We start from the raw sequence: 17069 nt of genomic DNA on the forward strand, positions 1-17069 counted from the left end.
CATGGAAAAAAAGATTGTTCGGTCAGCTAGAGTCTCAACCCTGTTTTGTAATAACTCAAAAGTGTCTGACAAGCGCGAACCTTTAGTTCTTGCGATGCATCACCCATTGGATCTGGCCAAAGATTTCTTCAAGACAATGGATGCAAGTCGTTCTAGTAAAGGTTAAATGAGACAACCTATGTTCACTAAATGGCTAAAGTGACTGGATGGTGACATGCAGGAACAGGGCTTCCCTAATCGACAGTGCACCAGAACATTGGGGTTGCGAAGCTCTTGAAATCGAGAGCATCACGATCACTTGGCTACCTTCAAATACGAAGTCAATGACAAAGCCTTTGGATGCAGGTGTTATAAGATTGTTCAAGGCGCTTTAAAGCAATAATATGCTTGAAGCTGTGGTGCGTGTAAGGGCAAAGAGCAAATCGGCTAAGCTTTGCTATCTAACGCGGCGCTTTGGTCGTGTACCGCTAGGGCTTGACGATCAGTGACCCCAGCTTGCGTCTGCGGTTGCCTTGTTGAGGTTCCTATTTTGACCTTCGAATAAAGGAACTATTAGCATTGCCTTGGAATCTAGTCAAAAGGAGAACAGACTCTTCAGCTTCAAAATAAACTCGTTAACGAACATGGTGGAGACAGAGAAAAGGCCACCAAGCAAACGAACACTAGTGTGCTCAACTGTCTCGCAATGAACTGCTTCGAAGGGTCTTCTGAGGTGGTTAACGGTGCTGTCAATAAGATAATGACTTCCGAAAAGCACAAGCGTCGCTTCATTCCCCACACGAAAGATGATATCGTTTACGAAAGTGATGAGATAAAGGAAGAAAGACAATGAAGTTTTCGACGGCTTAGTGAAGGAACATTGTACAATTCAGCCTGTAAAGTTGAATTTTAAATTCTATTGAAGTTGCCCTTGCCTTCGATAGTCTTCCAATTCTAATATCTCTCGCCTCTGAGTGTTGGGAACGCTCACTAGATGGCCTGTTATGGGACCAACAAGGCAAACCTCCCCTTTGGATTTACTGAACATCACAAATAATGTTCATATATATATACATGTATGTTTTATGACTAAAATGGGGGGCCAACTTAATAATCAATAACTAGGAAGCTACTCTTCCAAGATTCTACATATATTTGATTTCCTATTGTAGATACTATGAATACATATAAAAAAAGACTCTTGAGATTGATAGAAAGATATGCCAGGAATTTATTACGGTTTTCTCTTTTCATTTCAAAGTCCTTGGGTATATATGCATTACTCGAGAAATGTCGAAGGAATATTTAGGAACTCAGATGAATACATCAAAGTCTAAAACATAAAATGTTGATACAAAACGATTTTTTCCCTCCTCCTTTATGGGCTAGGTCGTGAATGCAGTGGAATGGAGGGCGCTCCCGAAACAGGTGAATTCGTGAGCACGCTTTGGCCTCCACTATAGAGAGTGTGAGTCGCTGTAGGAGACCCTGCAGAGGCATAACTCGGTGATCCCGTAATATGGTCGACAGAGAGAAGCGTACCAGGAGGCGAGCCTGCTCCATTTGATACACCTGACGATGTGGCAAAGTTAGGTTGTGGATGTGCCGAAAACAAGAACTGTTGTTGACCAGGCTGTGTTGCCATAGGACTAGACGTTGTTGGGACTCCTCCTGCGTACGCCTGTGCTTGTTGTGTCGTGTTTGTCCATGCCTGTTGAGTTCCTGTGGGCTCAACGACCATCTTAAAATTACCATGTTCATTGCTATTGGGGCCTATCATTAATGGCTGTGACGCTGCCTGAGTTGCAGCCTTGCCTTCAGCTTCAACTTCTTTGCGATCGGCCCGCCAACGGTGAAATACAGATCCTGCTGCCGCGAAGGCAATTAGCAATGCTAAGACAAATCCGACAATGAGACCCGTGGAGGGCGCTGTAGAGTGAACATCTCCTGAAGGAAGGACGGTTATTTTAATATAATCCGTGGGCTGCGGATTTGGATCAGTACCGAACGTGTCCGTGACATTGATGGTATGGCTCACATTATACCATTGACCAATGTTGGGACCACTGAGGTTAATGCCACGGATGTGGGTCTTGTTGTTAAAGTCAACGTGCGGAACAAATGCAAACGCCGGCGCACCATTTCTGGGCCCCATATCTGCCCAGTACATTTCATAAATATCGCGGGAGAAAACGAGATCCTGGCTCAAATGAGTGTTTGTGGCATTCTTATAGTGTGATTGATCCGAAAGATCCATAGTGAGCAGCCATGGATTCCCGGATTCATAGCCCTAACCATGGTTATAGTAAGGAATAAAATAATAGTAACAATAGTAATGATAGAAATGTTAGGAAACATTGTTTTTTCCTTTGATGGACTCGCTATGCTTACAGAAAGAAGAATATCTTACGGCACGGTAGAGGAAGTAATAAGTATCATCAAAGAAGGAAGTAATCGAGATATCAAAAAGAGTAAGGTTGGGACCACTCAAAAAGCTTCCAAAGGGCCCAAACTCTCTGGCATCTGCAGCAGGGATTTTAGCAGGTATTGTAGAGTTTAGGAGTGGGATTGTAAGAATACTGACACTGTCAAACGGTCTACGATTATCAGATATGATAAACAATGTGTCTTTATGATAGGTCGCTTTCACGAAATCATAGTACGTGCTATTCTGCGTAACCAATAACCAACAAAAAAAAAGGAGGAAATGGGAAGAGAGACATTATTAATGAAACGGTTCATAAGGATCCCAATACATCTGAAGACAATACAGTACAACCATGTTCTTGTTGTTGCAGCCGCTAGAACTAAATCTCACTCACATAGTTCCAGGTAGGACCTTGGTTCAATTGAAGAGATGCATTGTCTAGCACTCCAAAATTCAGTACATGTTGTGTGTCCAGATAAGAGTGAATAACGACGTTGTTGCCTGAAGCATCATTGACATGATAAAGCGATACTGAGGTAGATTCCGTGGTCCAAGAGTAGGGGCTTATGATATCAATATTCTTCCATCCGCCCTCTCCAGTGTTGTTACCGTTGGGCGTGGCTGGGAAGAGTGGACTGTATTGGAGACCAGCCGATACAGGAGGGGATGTTGGTGTTTTGCGTACAGATAGAGCAATAAAGGTGAATACGCCCTATAAAACAAATCAACAGGGAACACATGTCTCAACTTCACATTACATGTAACAATCAAGCACTATCTATGTCTCAAGCAACGTCCTTCGTACCTTGTCATCCACATAACACAATTGACCCCCTTTACTTCCTGAGATATCATATAACACTGATGCTTGAACCGAGGAGACTACTTTCCATGAAACATCAGCTGCTGAGGTTGGGTTCTCGTTGGATTTGATTAAGATGAGACGATCAGGATCCTCAGCGAACATGATACTGTAGTCTCGGTCAACTGCAATTCCATAGAAGGAATTCGCGTTAGAGGCAAAGCAAAAAGGACTAAGGAAGCCCATTCTTTAAACTGCTGAGGTAGGAAGAAGAACCGATAAGAATGGGAGTTAAAGAAAAGGAGATGCGAATGCGCTGAGTAAGATCAACCGGTAAGAACAAGAGTAAGAAAAGAGAAAACTAAAAGTAGGGGGGAAAAAAAAAAAAAAAAAAAAAAAAAAGATGGCAAAGGGCTACAAAGCAAAGGAAGAAAAAAAGAAGTAAACCTCGAGTGAGCGAGCAACATTGCTCTCAAATTCACGGCGTGTGGATGGATGGTCGTAAAATTTTTCAATTGGGTAAATACTATATACATATTGATTCGGCTGTGCAGAGTGGTTGATTTCTGGGTGCCTCATAAACTTGTAATTTAAACTATTTAAAGTTTACACATTGTTTTGGATGGAGTGAGCATGCACATTCAAAATATGTCCACCGACACGCATTACACTTTGTCAAATGCACTTTTTCTTCCGGTCATAAAAACAAAAGCAACAAGGTCCGAAAGCGAGAGTCGAAAGGACTGAGCACGGCGCGATGTAAGAGCCCCTTCTTCTACTCTTTCCCCCTTTGTTTTCTGTTGACAACTCTCGGATCTAAAGGCGGCGCGAATTAGTCTGCTCTTAAAATCTTAACTCTAATTGCATGCGTGCACTGCCCCATATACACATGCCTCTCTTTTTTCTTGTTCTCGTTCACTTTCCTTCTGTCCTCTCTTTTCGTCTTTCTCATTCCCCCAACTACCTCTGTCCACATCAACATGGGTCTTCTCCGTCCAAAATGTCTGACAACGGACAACACTCGACTATACGCTTTCGCTAGGGAGATGGATCTCGCAACTGAACAATATCACTATCTGCTACTGAAGTCCAATGATAACCCCTCATTCGACCTAAAAGACCTGACTTGGTCCATTATCAGTGTTGTTCCTACCACAGGATTGCCACTTTTTGTCTCCTATCCTTATTTTGGTGACTTCGACTGTGTGGTTGATGACCAAGGTGTGTTTTCGATCATCGGAAAGAATGATTACGATGAAAACTTCGAAGATTATCCATTCAATGTGAATGCGATGCAATACGTACCCTCGTTGACTCCAGGAACCAATGGCACCTGGAGAAACATCACCACACCTACACAAGAAGCCGATTATCTTTGGAATCGCGCCTATAAAGGCACATTATTCAATTACAAGGATGCACAGGGCAAGAACAATCTGATGCACACCTATATCTCCTCCAACGAGTCAGATGTCTATGTTGCTGCCCTGGATACTACAAGTATGACACTAAAGCAAGGAATAGGTGCTTGGAATATAGTGCGTGTTCATATTTTTCCCGAAGCTGCGTTGGTTTTTGGACAGACACAGGATAAACAGCTAATCTAACTTCACTCTATTGCTGACTTTTTTATTTTTTATTTTTTATTTTTATTTTTTTTTCCCTAAAAAATTGACTTGGACTTAGACGAACGGAAAGTATTCACATAGTAGCTACGCATCATTTGCAAACAACAATATCTATATATACGGCGAGGATTTCGATAAGAGAGCAAAGCAGTTGTTTGCGTTCCCAATCACCAGTGCCTCTCCCAATGCTCCTGGTGTTCTGCCCCGGGGCTTCAACGCGACAGAAGTGGACAATGCTTGTGGAATTTACACGTCATCGTTCGTAATGCAAGCTCTTAAGGACGACCTAGTTATCTTTTGTCGGGTAAAAATTGGGTCACTCGTGGTATTACACTCTTTAATTAGAATTTTTCCTCGATCGTCTAAATTTTTTTATTTTTTTATTTTTTTTTTTTCCATGGAGTAGAGAGGATATCGCATTCACATCTTCAACGGCAGCGGCTTCACAGCACTACCAGTTATCAACAGTGATTTAGAGTTCGAATATATGAATGCTATGGTCCCTTTCCCAGGCGCTACACCATACCTCTTCATGTATAACAGGGGAGGGTCTTATAGTATTCCGCTCAATGGATCCTTTGTTAGTTCTGTGCTCAAGGGAAATAATATCACAATTGTAGAAAATTATGGGGTTAAACCTTTGACCCAGCCAAATGAGACCCCTATTCCTACAGTAGGGGCCTCCAACTTACCTGCCAATGCAGTTACTACGCAAATACCCAACACAGGCACTGAGCAGGAACACTCGAACGCCAACAAAGGAATGATTGCTGGTATTGTTATCTGTATTCTCGCTGCCATGGCATTTTTATTGTTCAGATTCAGACAACATAAGCGCAATGCATGGAGGAAGAGGAGCAAAAGCGCAGCAAATGCTGCTGCTGCATCTACCGTTGCTGCAAATGGCGCTGGCGTCGAAGGCTATACTTCCGTTAGCCAAGGGGACTATTCACCATATCCAGCTCAACACCATAATGAGAAGGCGCTACCAGAGGTGAAGGCAAAAGTGGCAGATGATATCTGGGAGTACAAGACTGTAGACCCAGTTAGCCCATCGATTGCTGGCAGTACAGTCCACTCAAGCCCCTACTTTACCTCTCCACCCGTCCCTAACCATAGCAAGCCCGGCCTAAGTCCTGGCCAATACTAAATATATAAAAAAGACGCTGCCAGATACGATACCCTTCCTTATACTAGTTTTCATCATTTAAACCAATCCATTTGCAATATTTTTTGCTCACTTGTTCACGTAATAATAGTAGGAGGACAGAGAAGAAAATAAAGCGTTGGCGCAACGCACACCTCCAATAACCTCTCCTTTGGCACTGCGGGATTATTTACTTTGGCATAATTTTCTCTGGCCCATGTGATCACGCTAAGGTTTTTACTCTACAAGAAAAGGAATAAATGTAAACAAGGGTGGAAAATAGAAACCTCTGATGTGTCTTTTTTATGGGTGATCAGAGTCAAAATGAACCCATCTCAGCTCAATAACAACAGGCATGTTTACCTGGCTAGTTGCAGGACACTATGTTAGACTTCATAGAAACAAGATAAATTAATCGACTGGCCGGTACAGCTCTTTGTCCTGACTTCATGCCTATTTGCCCTTCATTAGCACATCGGAGGAAAACCTGGGTACACGCCGCGTTGCTGTTTTTGTTAAAATGAGCCTGCTCATACCCAAGTCAACTTACAACCCAACCCAATAACAACAGACATGTTTGTTTACTTGACCAAGTTTAGGGAATCCACAAATATCATAACAGAGTGTAAATAAACCGACCGGTCTCGTTGCCACACTCTTACCTCTTTGCCACTATTCTGTTTTTCACTGAATCGAAGCCCTTATTAATTCCCATTTTTCTCTTATTTCTTTTTTTTTTACAATTTTTCCAAGCTCTTTTTTTTTTTTTTTTTTTTTTTTTTTTTTTAAAAAAAAATAAAAAATTGAAAAAAAAAAAACGAAAGATGGGTATTCTCGATCCATTCTGCTACGATTTCAGACAGCATCATCTTTATGGGATAGCTGTCGCACCAGACTATACTGATTTTGAAAAAAAACTCCGTTACATATTGATCAAGTCCAATACGGATCCTCCATCTGCACAAGGCATCACTTGGACTGTCGTCTCCTCTATTTTACTATCAGAAGTATATGATCTCTATCGACAAAAAGAAGAAGTACAATGTGTAGTCGATGATAAGGTAAGAACAAAAAAAAAAAAAAAAAGATTACTTGAATCTTATCTCATTTTTTTCATGTGGATGGGGGTCTCTAACCCACACAAAAAAAAAAAAAAAAAAAAAAATAGGGCGTATTCACATTAATTAGTCCGACAGCCTACACATCAGCATCGTCAGCTCCAGTGCTAGCTGGGATCCAGTATAGCCCTCTATACCCTCCATCCCCGGATGGCAACAATACCGGTCCTGGTGGATGGAAGAACATTGATTTTCAGCTTCCTTATAAATGGAACGATTTTAGCTCACTCTATACCACGCTTTATATCACAAAAGATTTGATTGGTAAAAATGTGGTTGTTCACACTTGGATTGGCGCGGTACAGACCCTCCATTTCGGTACTCTGGATAATACTTCACTACGGTTTCAGCAAGGGCCTTCATGGATATTGGTAAACAAATGGCTTTACAAAAAAACTCTATAATGGTATAGCTTTTTATTTATTCCTATACTCACCTGCTCTTTTACCCTCTTTTCCCTTCTTTTAGAATTCAACACTGTTCGACCCACAACACGCGACCTATCTTAACGAAAACCTCTTCATCCTTTCACATCGCATGGGACGCACTGGGGTTAAAGATACAGTGAGTATTATTACTGCACCATTACCGGATTCGAATATCCCCCCTACTGCTCCTAGCCCCATTCGAGGATTTGGGCCTTTTAGCAACATTACGGCAAATGGTGCTAATTTCTCACTGGCTCATCATCAAATGGGAGGATCCTTCGGAGACACCTATTACTTTGTATACGAGCAGGTATGGACGTGCACTGCTTCAGGTTAAAAGTAAGACAAATCTTTATTACCTAGTGTCGATTGTAACTATTTAAACACCATGCCTTTCTTTCTACCATTCACTCATTCATTTACTATCTCTTCCTATAAACCATAATATAGGGTGGCCCTGATGAAAGACCAATGTGGTTGGTCACTATGAATATGGCCAACGTCTCCGAGATAAAAGATCCGAAAAGTACAAAATTCAGTCGCCGTTGGCCCATAGATGCCACCACTAAAAGTTTATTATGGCAAACCGTTGGGGGAAGCAGTGAAGGGCCAGCGTTTGCACTAGTGCATACCACGAGCCAAAGAAATGCCAGTCGCTACTATGGCTTCAATTTGAATGGCCCTTCGATTGGTCAATGGTATAATGTGACCCATAGCATCAACGTCACAGATTCATTTGGGAAGGGGATCGGGCCTACACCTACAGACCTTATTGCTGTAACCATCCACCCCTCAGGCAACGTACACTCCACAGGCCCATCTACAGGTCTAATTATCGGATTGGTTATTGCTCTTCTAGCAGTCTTAGGATCCCTTGGCTCCACGGTTTATTACCGATGGCGTACTGCCATTAATAACAGTGATGATAGTCATAATAATCAAAATGGAAATCGGTCTCTGTCACAGGCACACATTCATGGGCAGCAACAACAATGACATCTCCTCAGCAGCAACCGGTGTTCGAGGGAAAGCAAGAAGTTGAGCAGCAGGAACTTAAACATAATACCGCATAATCATCATCACTAAGCTCAGCCTGCTCAACAGCCATTCTTATATTCACCCGCTCGCAACCCAACTCTACTACATTCTTAGAAGGAAAAATAGATCCAAACTCGCCTTCAGACACCTAACGTAACGGCCGCAGCCCACAGCATCTCTGAGCCGCCTAAACAATAGGTTCCTCTACTTTCATCAAAATCCTATTTGAAGGAACTCCTTTCTCGAACGGCAATCCAGGGTTTTCGTTAATTTAAACTAGCTATATGTGCTAGTAATAATAATTATAATAAATCAATCAAACCAAATCCCATCATATATATGTCTCTTTTTTAATAACAAGCTATCGTCCGCAACAGGAAAAGAGATCTCTTTTTTACCCTCACACCCGCTTACTCGACCCATAATGTATGGATTTTGCTAAATAAACAATATTTTCTTTCATTTCTGCTAACCTGTCTCCCATACGCATGTAATCCGGTTATTTCCAGCTACTTCTCTGAAGGGCCAAAAAGCAAAGAGAGAGAGAGAGAGAGAGAGAGAGATAAATTTTATTGTTTGGTATGAGGGTTGTTTACTGGGGGACTCAGCCAACCCGTCCCAGGAGGTACGATATTATAGGCAAATGGCGTGGTCTGAGGGTTTTGGTTTGAAGCTAGTCTATTAACATCTTGTTCTCCAGCCACATTAGCGCGATTGTTGTTATTTTGTGTAAAACCCGGATGCACTTGAAAAGGACTGGGTGGGCTCGGTTGAGTTGTTAAAGAACTAAGCGGCTCCAGCAGGTACTCACTATAAATTGATCCTGACACGAGAGCGTTATCATTAGTAACATCCGATTGTCCAAAGATCGAGCTGGTTTGGCCCATTGGCTTCAACTGAGTTTTCTTAGTTGGTGGCTGAGGCGAATGAGCAGGGGCTATTTCCTCCAATAGAGCGGGCTGCATCCTTGGGGGTGAGACTGATAATGTCGGTACCGTTGACAGCGTAGGTTCTATTATTGATGATGCTGTTGATGACCCTGTTAAAGATGAGATCCCGTATCCTGGATGTGTCTCCATCCGGACATCCGTAAAGGTTAAATGAAGTGGTTGGGCTGAATCCTCCGATGCACGTAGTTCTTCTCGTATATCTCTTGTCCCCTCTTCCGTTACCACTGCTTTTGGCGTTGGTGGCTCTTCCTCCTTGGGGCTTATGGAAGCCTTTCTTTTGCCCTTTGCACCCCCTTCCTTCTGGATTCCTTCTTCCCTCTTGGATTGTGTGCGGCGGCGAAAGAGAACGCACAGAACAATAGCGATCGCAACGATCACTGCAGCAGAAATCCCACCAATTACTCCAGGATGAAGAGTACCGCTTTTGTGGCCCTGTCCTTCATCTGGGTTCCCTTTAGGGGCGGTACTATTGTTGGTATTCCCATCACCGTTACTTGGAGGCCCTGAGTTCCCTGGAGGTGCATTAAAAATGCCATTTGGAGGCGTGAAAAAATAATCAGGGATCGTGAAGTTTTTGTTAGCGTTAATTTTTTCGCGGGCCAAAGGTCCTTCGAGTGGGATACTGTAGATACCGGAAAGGTCATGCATGAAAATATATGGATAGGGCGATCCTGGGAAAGGTATTAAGGATAGAAGATTGTCAGAATCGTAAGTCTCCCGAGCAGCAGGCAAATGAGTCAGTTGCTTGGAGCCGTCGTCATAGATGAATATGTGAGCAGGCCTTGGGTACTAATCCAAAAATAATGGCATTTTTAATAACAGATGGAAAAAGAAAGATGGTAATAAAAAAAAAAAAATTGAAATATTAATATTAGTAAATAAAAGCAAATAAATAACAATAATAACAAAATGAATAAAATAAAGTATTAAAAAGAACAGGTAAAAAGTAAAAAAAAAAAGAATAAAATACAATATAAGAAAGAGTAAAGAAAATAAAATATAAGAATAAAACAAAGAATAAAATAATAAAAAACAGGCGGAAAAAAATAAATAAAGAAGGAATAAAATTAAGGGAATAAGCTAAAAAATAAAATAAAAAATAAAAAGAGAATAAGATAAAAAATGAAAAAGAGAATACAAGTTAGTAAAACGAACGATTGCTTACAGTGCAGAATACAATAGTCCTCTCTTTCAACGGCCGAAGGGAAACATTGTTTCCACAGTATGTAAAGATTTCTGTTGCATCAAAGCTCCGTACATTTCCTGCAGTAGGTGGGCTTCCTTGAGAATTAAACGGGATTAAGAATAGGCCATTGATTTCATTGACTGAAAAGCCATGTCCATAGAGCTGTAATGTATTATTGACAAAGGCCAACCCGTACATGGTGTAGCGTTTCAATACTGTCTAAGTACAGTAACATTTTTTTTAATAAAAATAATAATTAATAATAATAGCAATAATAATCTTAACAAAATCAAAAACAAAATAAAATACCATGAAGCTTACTGGTTTCCAGGGAGATGGGTTCAGAACCATGGTCATTTTGGTCGTATCCAATTCAGCAACCATGACATCCGAGCCATTTTTGTCCAAGAATGCATGGAACACTTTGTTCATTGAGCTTCCGTCCTGTCCATTGCCTCCGCTCTTGATACTGATCAGAGTAGAGGGTTTCATGGTGATCCAAGGGTACACTTTAGGGATCGTAATATTTTTCCATGTTCCCTCTGGCTGGTCCGGATTACCTACTGGCTGGAATTGTAATCCATTCAACCCAGTTGTAAAATAGTTTTGCGCAATCACTGTGAACACTCCCTCGTCATCTACTGCGCAACTAAAGTCGAGCATTTGATCCCAGATCTCAATTTGAGATAAATTAGCTTTAGGAACTGAGCTGATAAGGGTCCATGTGAGATCGTTCAACTTATGACTTGGATTATCGTTGGATCGTACCAATAAGTAATGTGTTGACTTGACATTCGCCTTGTTATCAACAATACCCATCCTTGCCGCAGTTGTGAACAGGTAAAATCGACTGCTGTCTGTGGCGATGCATATTGGTTTAATAACACCCATCCTGATTGATTATCGATTTTTATTGCTCAACTCTGACTAGTCTTTTTTTTTTTTTTTTTTTTTTTTTTTTTAGTAATAAGGAATGTGCTTGCTGCAAGTAGTTTTATGTATATGCTGCTTTTAGCTCCTTTTTTATTTTTTTTATTTATTTTTTTTATTTTTTTTTTTTATTTTTTTTTTTTTTTTGGGAGGAGGAATGGAACATTAATGGAAGAATGATGATGTTTTGAATTCGGCACTGCATCTTTTTATGCTCTCGAGGGCTGAATAAAATGAAGTTTAATTAAGGTTGTGGGCTTTTTACATGAAGTCTGATTGGACAAAACAGAAAACGTTCATGTTTCATGTAAACGCGCTCTGTTTTTGCATGAGGAAAAAAAAAAAAAAAAAAAAAAAAATACGACGTTATCCGATGCATTCAATCCACAAGACATAATAACTAGCTCTCTCCAATATTCATTTCTTCTTTAATGGTTTATATATTGCCTATTGTCCGTTTCGTATGGTCAACAATTCTTTTTTTTTTTTTTTTTTTTTTTTTTTTTTTATTTATTTAAAAAAAAAAAAAAAAAAAAAAAAAAAAAAAACGACAATTGTGTTGATTTAATAGCTATGACTATTCAAAAAAAAAAAAAAAAAAAAACGACAATTGTGTTGATTTAATAGCTATGACTATTCAAAAAAAAAAAAAAAAAAAAAAAAATGTTCATATTACTGATCAAATGAGCTAAAGAGTCTCTCTATTCTGGGATATGTCTCATTGTTACTATACATGTCTCTTTTTTTTAATTTTCCTTTTTTTTTTTTTTTTTTTTTTTTTTCTTTTCATATTATCTATTCACCGTCTTTTCAATCCCGGACCTGCGGGTGACGAATTGCAGGTAAAGTCTGGACAGTCCGCATAGGGGACGATCCATCATTGTTGACCCCTTCATTGTAACCATAGTCCATTGGCCCTCTGATAGTTCTACCGGTGCCGTCACCGTCTACATAGCCCGTGTGGGGACTGTTAAGACGGGGCGTCGCTTTCGTTACTGGTACAACATTCTCTGGCGAAGGTGGTGTTGCCTTCAACGGACTTGGGACTGGTGGGATGGGGTATAACGCAGCAGGGTCATAGCCTATTTTCTCCTGCTGATAGTCAGGGCTTAAAGTAGCTGGCCATTGATAGGGCGTAGACGCAGCATACTCCTGCGACATTAGCTGTTGCTGTTGTTGCTGCTGGTGTTCCTGCTGCTGGTAAAAGTGGTTGCTTGGGGGGTATACTGGAGTTTGCATCCCTTGCCCTGGGTATTGGAACCCACCCCTAGAGTCAGCTTCCTTCATCGGCGTTGGTGGTAATGGTAATGGCGCTTCGACCGAAGCAGCTGTATTCTTACGTTCGAGTCGACGACGCTTGTAAGCACGAATACATGATACAATGATCGCAAGAACGATCGCGCCACAAAACACGCCAATTAGGATAGGCTTGGTGCGATTGGTTATTTCAGTAGGGTCTTGGTTTGGGCCTGGGCCTGAGCCTGTTCCGGAACCTGTTGTAGAACTCGACGTTGGGCGATTAGAGCCTGATGGCGTGGCACCATAATTATCTGTGATATTGACCTGTTGGTATCCTGATATCAATGCCCCAGCTGAAGCCCCTGTGAGCGGGACGCTGTAAACCCCGTTTATATCGGCCATAAAGACATAACTACCTGAGGGGCCGGTCATGGGAACCATTCCCAAGGGGGTTATTCCACTGACAAAGAGAGGCAGTGATTTTACACTGGTGCCATCGAATACATAAATTTGGTTTCTCTTTTCCGTCATCTATTGACATATATTCAGTAATGAGATGTAGAAAAAGTGAATAAGAGAGTTTTAAAAAAAAAAAAAAAAAACGACGTCGCCTAATGAAAAATAAAAAACATAAAAAAAGACGTGAAAACGATCATCCTATTAAAAGTAAATTTGAAAATCCTTCTCTTACTCTGCACATGATAACAATAGTCTCTTGGAGTGAATGCATCCATAGGTTCTTGGAATAGTATGAGTCACACGTTTGACGGACAATGGTTGCATTATATCCTGTGCCACTAACGGTTGGCGGTGTAGTCGATGGGCCAGAGAGTGGGGTAGCAACCAAATAGGCGTCACTATAGTATCCTTTATATCCAATAGAATACAAGTGGCTATTTGTGAAAGCAACTGCCCCAGGAACTCCGTACATCTGCTCATCCTTTTAATTTTTTTTAAAAAAATATAATAAATAAAATGTTAGAACATCTCTTCACCTTGAAGGGCGAGAGAAATAGTTTGCAAAAAAAAAAAAAAAAAAAAAAGAAAAAAGGCATGTTACATACAATGGCCCATATAGATGGGTTCTGGTTCATGGTCAGTGAAGCAGAGTCCATAGCTGCGACAGAGATGTGGCCCGTGTAAGCATCAAGTTGTGCTTGCATGGTGGTGAACACGCCCGATGCGTCCTTGTGTTTGAACAACGGGATAAACATCGAGTCTCCCCACTTATAGCCAGCTGATGTCTTCACGTTCTTCCATTCGCCTTGTCCTGAAGCAGCAGGCTGGTATTGAAGCCCTCTGATAGTTTGATCATATGATCCTGAAGCACTTTCCCTTGATCGAGATGCAAGCACAGTGAAAATGCCTGTTTCGTCCACTGCACAGCTGTAGTCGCCGCTGGAATTAGGGCTCTGCTCAAGAAAGACCAAGCCCTCCTGTTTGACGGCGCTAACTAATGTCCATGATAAATCGCTGAGTGTATGTGAAGGTGTTTTGTTGGAACGAATGAGGACGTAAAATAAATCTTTAGAATCAGCCGACTTTACGGCGACAGAAAATGAATATATGCTGCTGCCATCTGTGGCCAAACATATAGGATTAAGGACGCCCATTTCAGTACTCTTGTTGGCAAGGGTAAGCGAAAAGTGGCAATGAAAGAAAAGAGAACGGATGTAAAAGTTGATAAAGTGAATCGGGTGGGATAAAGAAGGAAGCTCAATGCTAGACAAGAAAATAAAAAATAAAAAAATAAAGAGTTTGGTAGCAGTTTATTTTCACGATCGTTCGTCTTCGCCTGCTCTCAAAAGCATTGTTTACCGAGGAAAAGAAGCAAGACGCCGCACTACATTTTAATTGCAATCAGTAAATAAGCATACTAATATGCATGTGAGCATAAACATTGATCTCTCGCATCTATGAGCTGAATGCACAACCCAAAAAGTTATTTGCTCCGGGGGATGATGGTGTCACAGAGCTTTGTCCAAGAGCTTAAGCTATTAAAGCTATCTTGAAGGGTCCAACAATGCTTATAACAAACCTCTTGGTTGTCAGTTTGAGAGGTTCGATTGATTTAAAAAAAAAAAAAAAAAAAAAAAAAACCAGTTCATAGTCCTGAGAATGAAACAGATTTCCCACGTGCTTGAAATATAAACGATTACCAGAAGAACATGAGCTTGGCAAAGGCATACAACAACAACAACAACAACAACAACAACAACAACAACAACAAAAAGATTGACGTGCATTGCAATTGAGCATTAAAAAAAAACTTTCTTTTTAAAGATGTTTGCAAAATATTGTTTATTAAACTATCGTTTAGGAATGCTTTGTGGTTTGACCAGGCTCTGTCTCTCTTACTCTCCTAACATTAGAGAAATGACCCATTGGGCTGTTGTTGTTTCCTTTCTGACACGGAAAGAGAGATCGCGGAATGCATAGAATGTCATGATTTAATTTACAGTTCATCCGCGGAATTTTACGATTTATTCAATCTTGGTGTCAAAATAGCCTCTAAAAAAGTTGTGGGGGTCAAGGTTATTTATAAACTTCTCTGAATGAAAGAAAAGTTCTTCTTCCAACCTGTGCCGTAAACTGTACAAGATCAAAAGAGAGAAGTTGAGTTACCTCCCTTTGGCTGTTCAACAGACCTTTTCAGTTACAAGAACTTCGTAAAGTAAACCATTTGTATTGGAAAAAGAACTACCCCTTTTGTTTCGTAAGAGATTTCATTTAAACAGGAAAAAAAACTGGGCAATGCATTTTAAACGGTGCATGGGCTCTTACTTCATATACAAAAAAATATTAAGTTTTCTATCCATATCCCTTGCCTCTTTGACTCGAGATGACAAGCCTGGTGGAGGATCAATGAAATTGGACTATATCTGGATATTTGGCCGTGTTTGATCCTCCATTTTCTGTTTCCCAGTCCTTTTTTTTTATTTTTTATTTTTTATTTTTATTTTTTTTTCTTTGTATTATGACGTTGGTTAAAGGGTATCGAACATAGTTAACGAGCGTACAAAGCGATCAACCCCGTTCCTGAAGCCTTCAGCACCCATCGTCTCTGGGTTCACACTTGCCCCATTCGAGCCCGCATTCGCCAATGGATTTTTGATCACGAGCTCAACATAGAGCTGGGTATAGATCTGGCGTAGAGCTTGTTGAAGTGATTCCACTCCTGGATCCGAGTTGAGGACAAACTTGAGTCCCGTTAGTGTCTCGTAATAATGAAGTTTATAATGTGAAGTCCTGTAAGCAATAAATCCGTCTTGTTGGCTAGCAAATACCCCCCAAAAAAAAAAAAAAAAAAAAAAAAAAAACATTCATTCATTCATACATACATATGTTGAAATGTTAGTATTCTCTCTTCACCCTTTTGTACATGCTTATGATCAATAGTCAAGCTTTGTCAGAATGATTGTCATTGTGGAAAAGAAGAAAAAAAAAAAAAAAAAAAAAAAAACGAATTTTTTTTTTACCCTTTTCCAAGTTTCTTGACCAGATTTCTGAGTGAATAGACTACACCATAGACCAATTTTCCTTCCTCCTCAAGTGACATGTTCATGCCCTGCCGTGGATCTGTCATGGTTGTGGTCGTCGTTGTTGATCCTCCTCCACCACCACTTGCGCTGGCGTGGGATGCCAATGGATCACCGTGTTGGTCAAACGCATTTTTAGCTGTGTGGCCTCTATGCCAGTCATGATAGTAGATGCACTGACAGTGCCTGTCAAAAATGTACATGTTGTAGATCATGATGCTGATGGTAAACGAATATATAGATGTCCAATGCAAAAAAAAAAAAAAAAAAAAAAAAGAGGTTGATGCTGCCTTCTGATGGTCTTTTATTGGTCTTCCTTCTATGCCCCTATGCCATCTATGCCTCTGTGCCTGTGTCTCTTGCGCCTTGTTGTTTTGCTTCTATTGATTTGTAGTGTCCAGTTTTGGCCCGAGTTGAATGAAGAAATGAGATGATGTGGACTACCAGATATGCTCTCATTTGATCAAGTGACGTGAAGTAAATGGGCCGCACTCTCCCTGAGACAGAGTGTTCGTTTCAAGGAGTACAATTGAAATTGCATGATTAAAAAATCAAGAGGCAAAAGGAGAGGACTCCACCAGCTTTCTACACGCTCACTGCAGCACAACGTTTCTATTTTTTATCCTCCCCTGCCTAACACCTTTCGTCGTTGAGGTC

General features: G+C 40.7%; 6 protein-coding genes across 6 annotated transcripts; 2 read left to right on the forward strand and 4 right to left on the reverse strand.

Annotated features, from left to right (window-relative positions):
* Window positions 1-1202: 1202 nt before the first annotated feature.
* On the reverse strand, window positions 1203-3581 carry BCR41DRAFT_385948 (hypothetical protein). Its single transcript, XM_022027739.1, has 4 exons — window positions 3213-3581; window positions 2802-3119; window positions 2390-2650; window positions 1203-2269 (listed from the first exon to the last, which is right to left on the reverse strand). The coding sequence occupies exons 1-4, from the start codon at window positions 3453-3455 to the stop codon at window positions 1358-1360; spliced, it is 1734 nt and encodes a 577-aa protein (XP_021882072.1). The 5' UTR covers window positions 3456-3581; the 3' UTR covers window positions 1203-1357.
* A 585-nt stretch (window positions 3582-4166) lies between these two features.
* Window positions 4167-5987, forward strand: BCR41DRAFT_385949 (hypothetical protein; the record flags this gene model as incomplete). The annotated part of the gene is made up of 3 exons (XM_022027740.1): window positions 4167-4747; window positions 4896-5141; window positions 5244-5987. Exons 1-3 carry the CDS (start codon window positions 4190-4192, stop codon window positions 5985-5987), a joined length of 1548 nt encoding a protein of 515 aa, XP_021882073.1. The 5' UTR covers window positions 4167-4189.
* An 821-nt stretch (window positions 5988-6808) lies between these two features.
* Window positions 6809-8526, forward strand: BCR41DRAFT_395529 (hypothetical protein; the record flags this gene model as incomplete). The annotated part of the gene is made up of 4 exons (XM_022028739.1): window positions 6809-7045; window positions 7153-7473; window positions 7571-7840; window positions 7981-8526. 4 exons carry the CDS (start codon window positions 6809-6811, stop codon window positions 8524-8526), a joined length of 1374 nt encoding a protein of 457 aa, XP_021882074.1.
* Window positions 8527-9137: 611 nt separating this feature from the next.
* Window positions 9138-11595, reverse strand: BCR41DRAFT_385950 (hypothetical protein; the record flags this gene model as incomplete). Its single annotated transcript, XM_022027741.1, has 3 exons — window positions 9138-10307; window positions 10684-10923; window positions 11026-11595. The coding sequence occupies 3 exons, from the start codon at window positions 11593-11595 to the stop codon at window positions 9138-9140; spliced, it is 1980 nt and encodes a 659-aa protein (XP_021882075.1).
* Window positions 11596-12437: 842 nt separating this feature from the next.
* BCR41DRAFT_352138 (hypothetical protein) lies at window positions 12438-13726 on the reverse strand. Its single transcript, XM_022023902.1, has 2 exons — window positions 13565-13726; window positions 12438-13404 (listed from the first exon to the last, which is right to left on the reverse strand). Exons 1-2 carry the CDS (start codon window positions 13601-13603, stop codon window positions 12445-12447), a joined length of 999 nt encoding a protein of 332 aa, XP_021882076.1. The 5' UTR covers window positions 13604-13726; the 3' UTR covers window positions 12438-12444.
* Window positions 13727-15855: 2129 nt separating this feature from the next.
* BCR41DRAFT_321643 (Sybindin-like protein) lies at window positions 15856-16660 on the reverse strand. The gene is made up of 2 exons (XM_022021444.1): window positions 16353-16660; window positions 15856-16149 (listed from the first exon to the last, which is right to left on the reverse strand). Exons 1-2 carry the CDS (start codon window positions 16625-16627, stop codon window positions 15861-15863), a joined length of 564 nt encoding a protein of 187 aa, XP_021882077.1. The 5' UTR covers window positions 16628-16660; the 3' UTR covers window positions 15856-15860.
* Window positions 16661-17069: the final 409 nt, after the last annotated feature.

Source organism: Lobosporangium transversale (assembly GCF_002105155.1).
Source record: "Lobosporangium transversale strain NRRL 3116 chromosome Unknown BCR41scaffold_15, whole genome shotgun sequence".
NCBI lineage: Eukaryota > Fungi > Mortierellomycota > Mortierellomycetes > Mortierellales > Mortierellaceae > Lobosporangium > Lobosporangium transversale.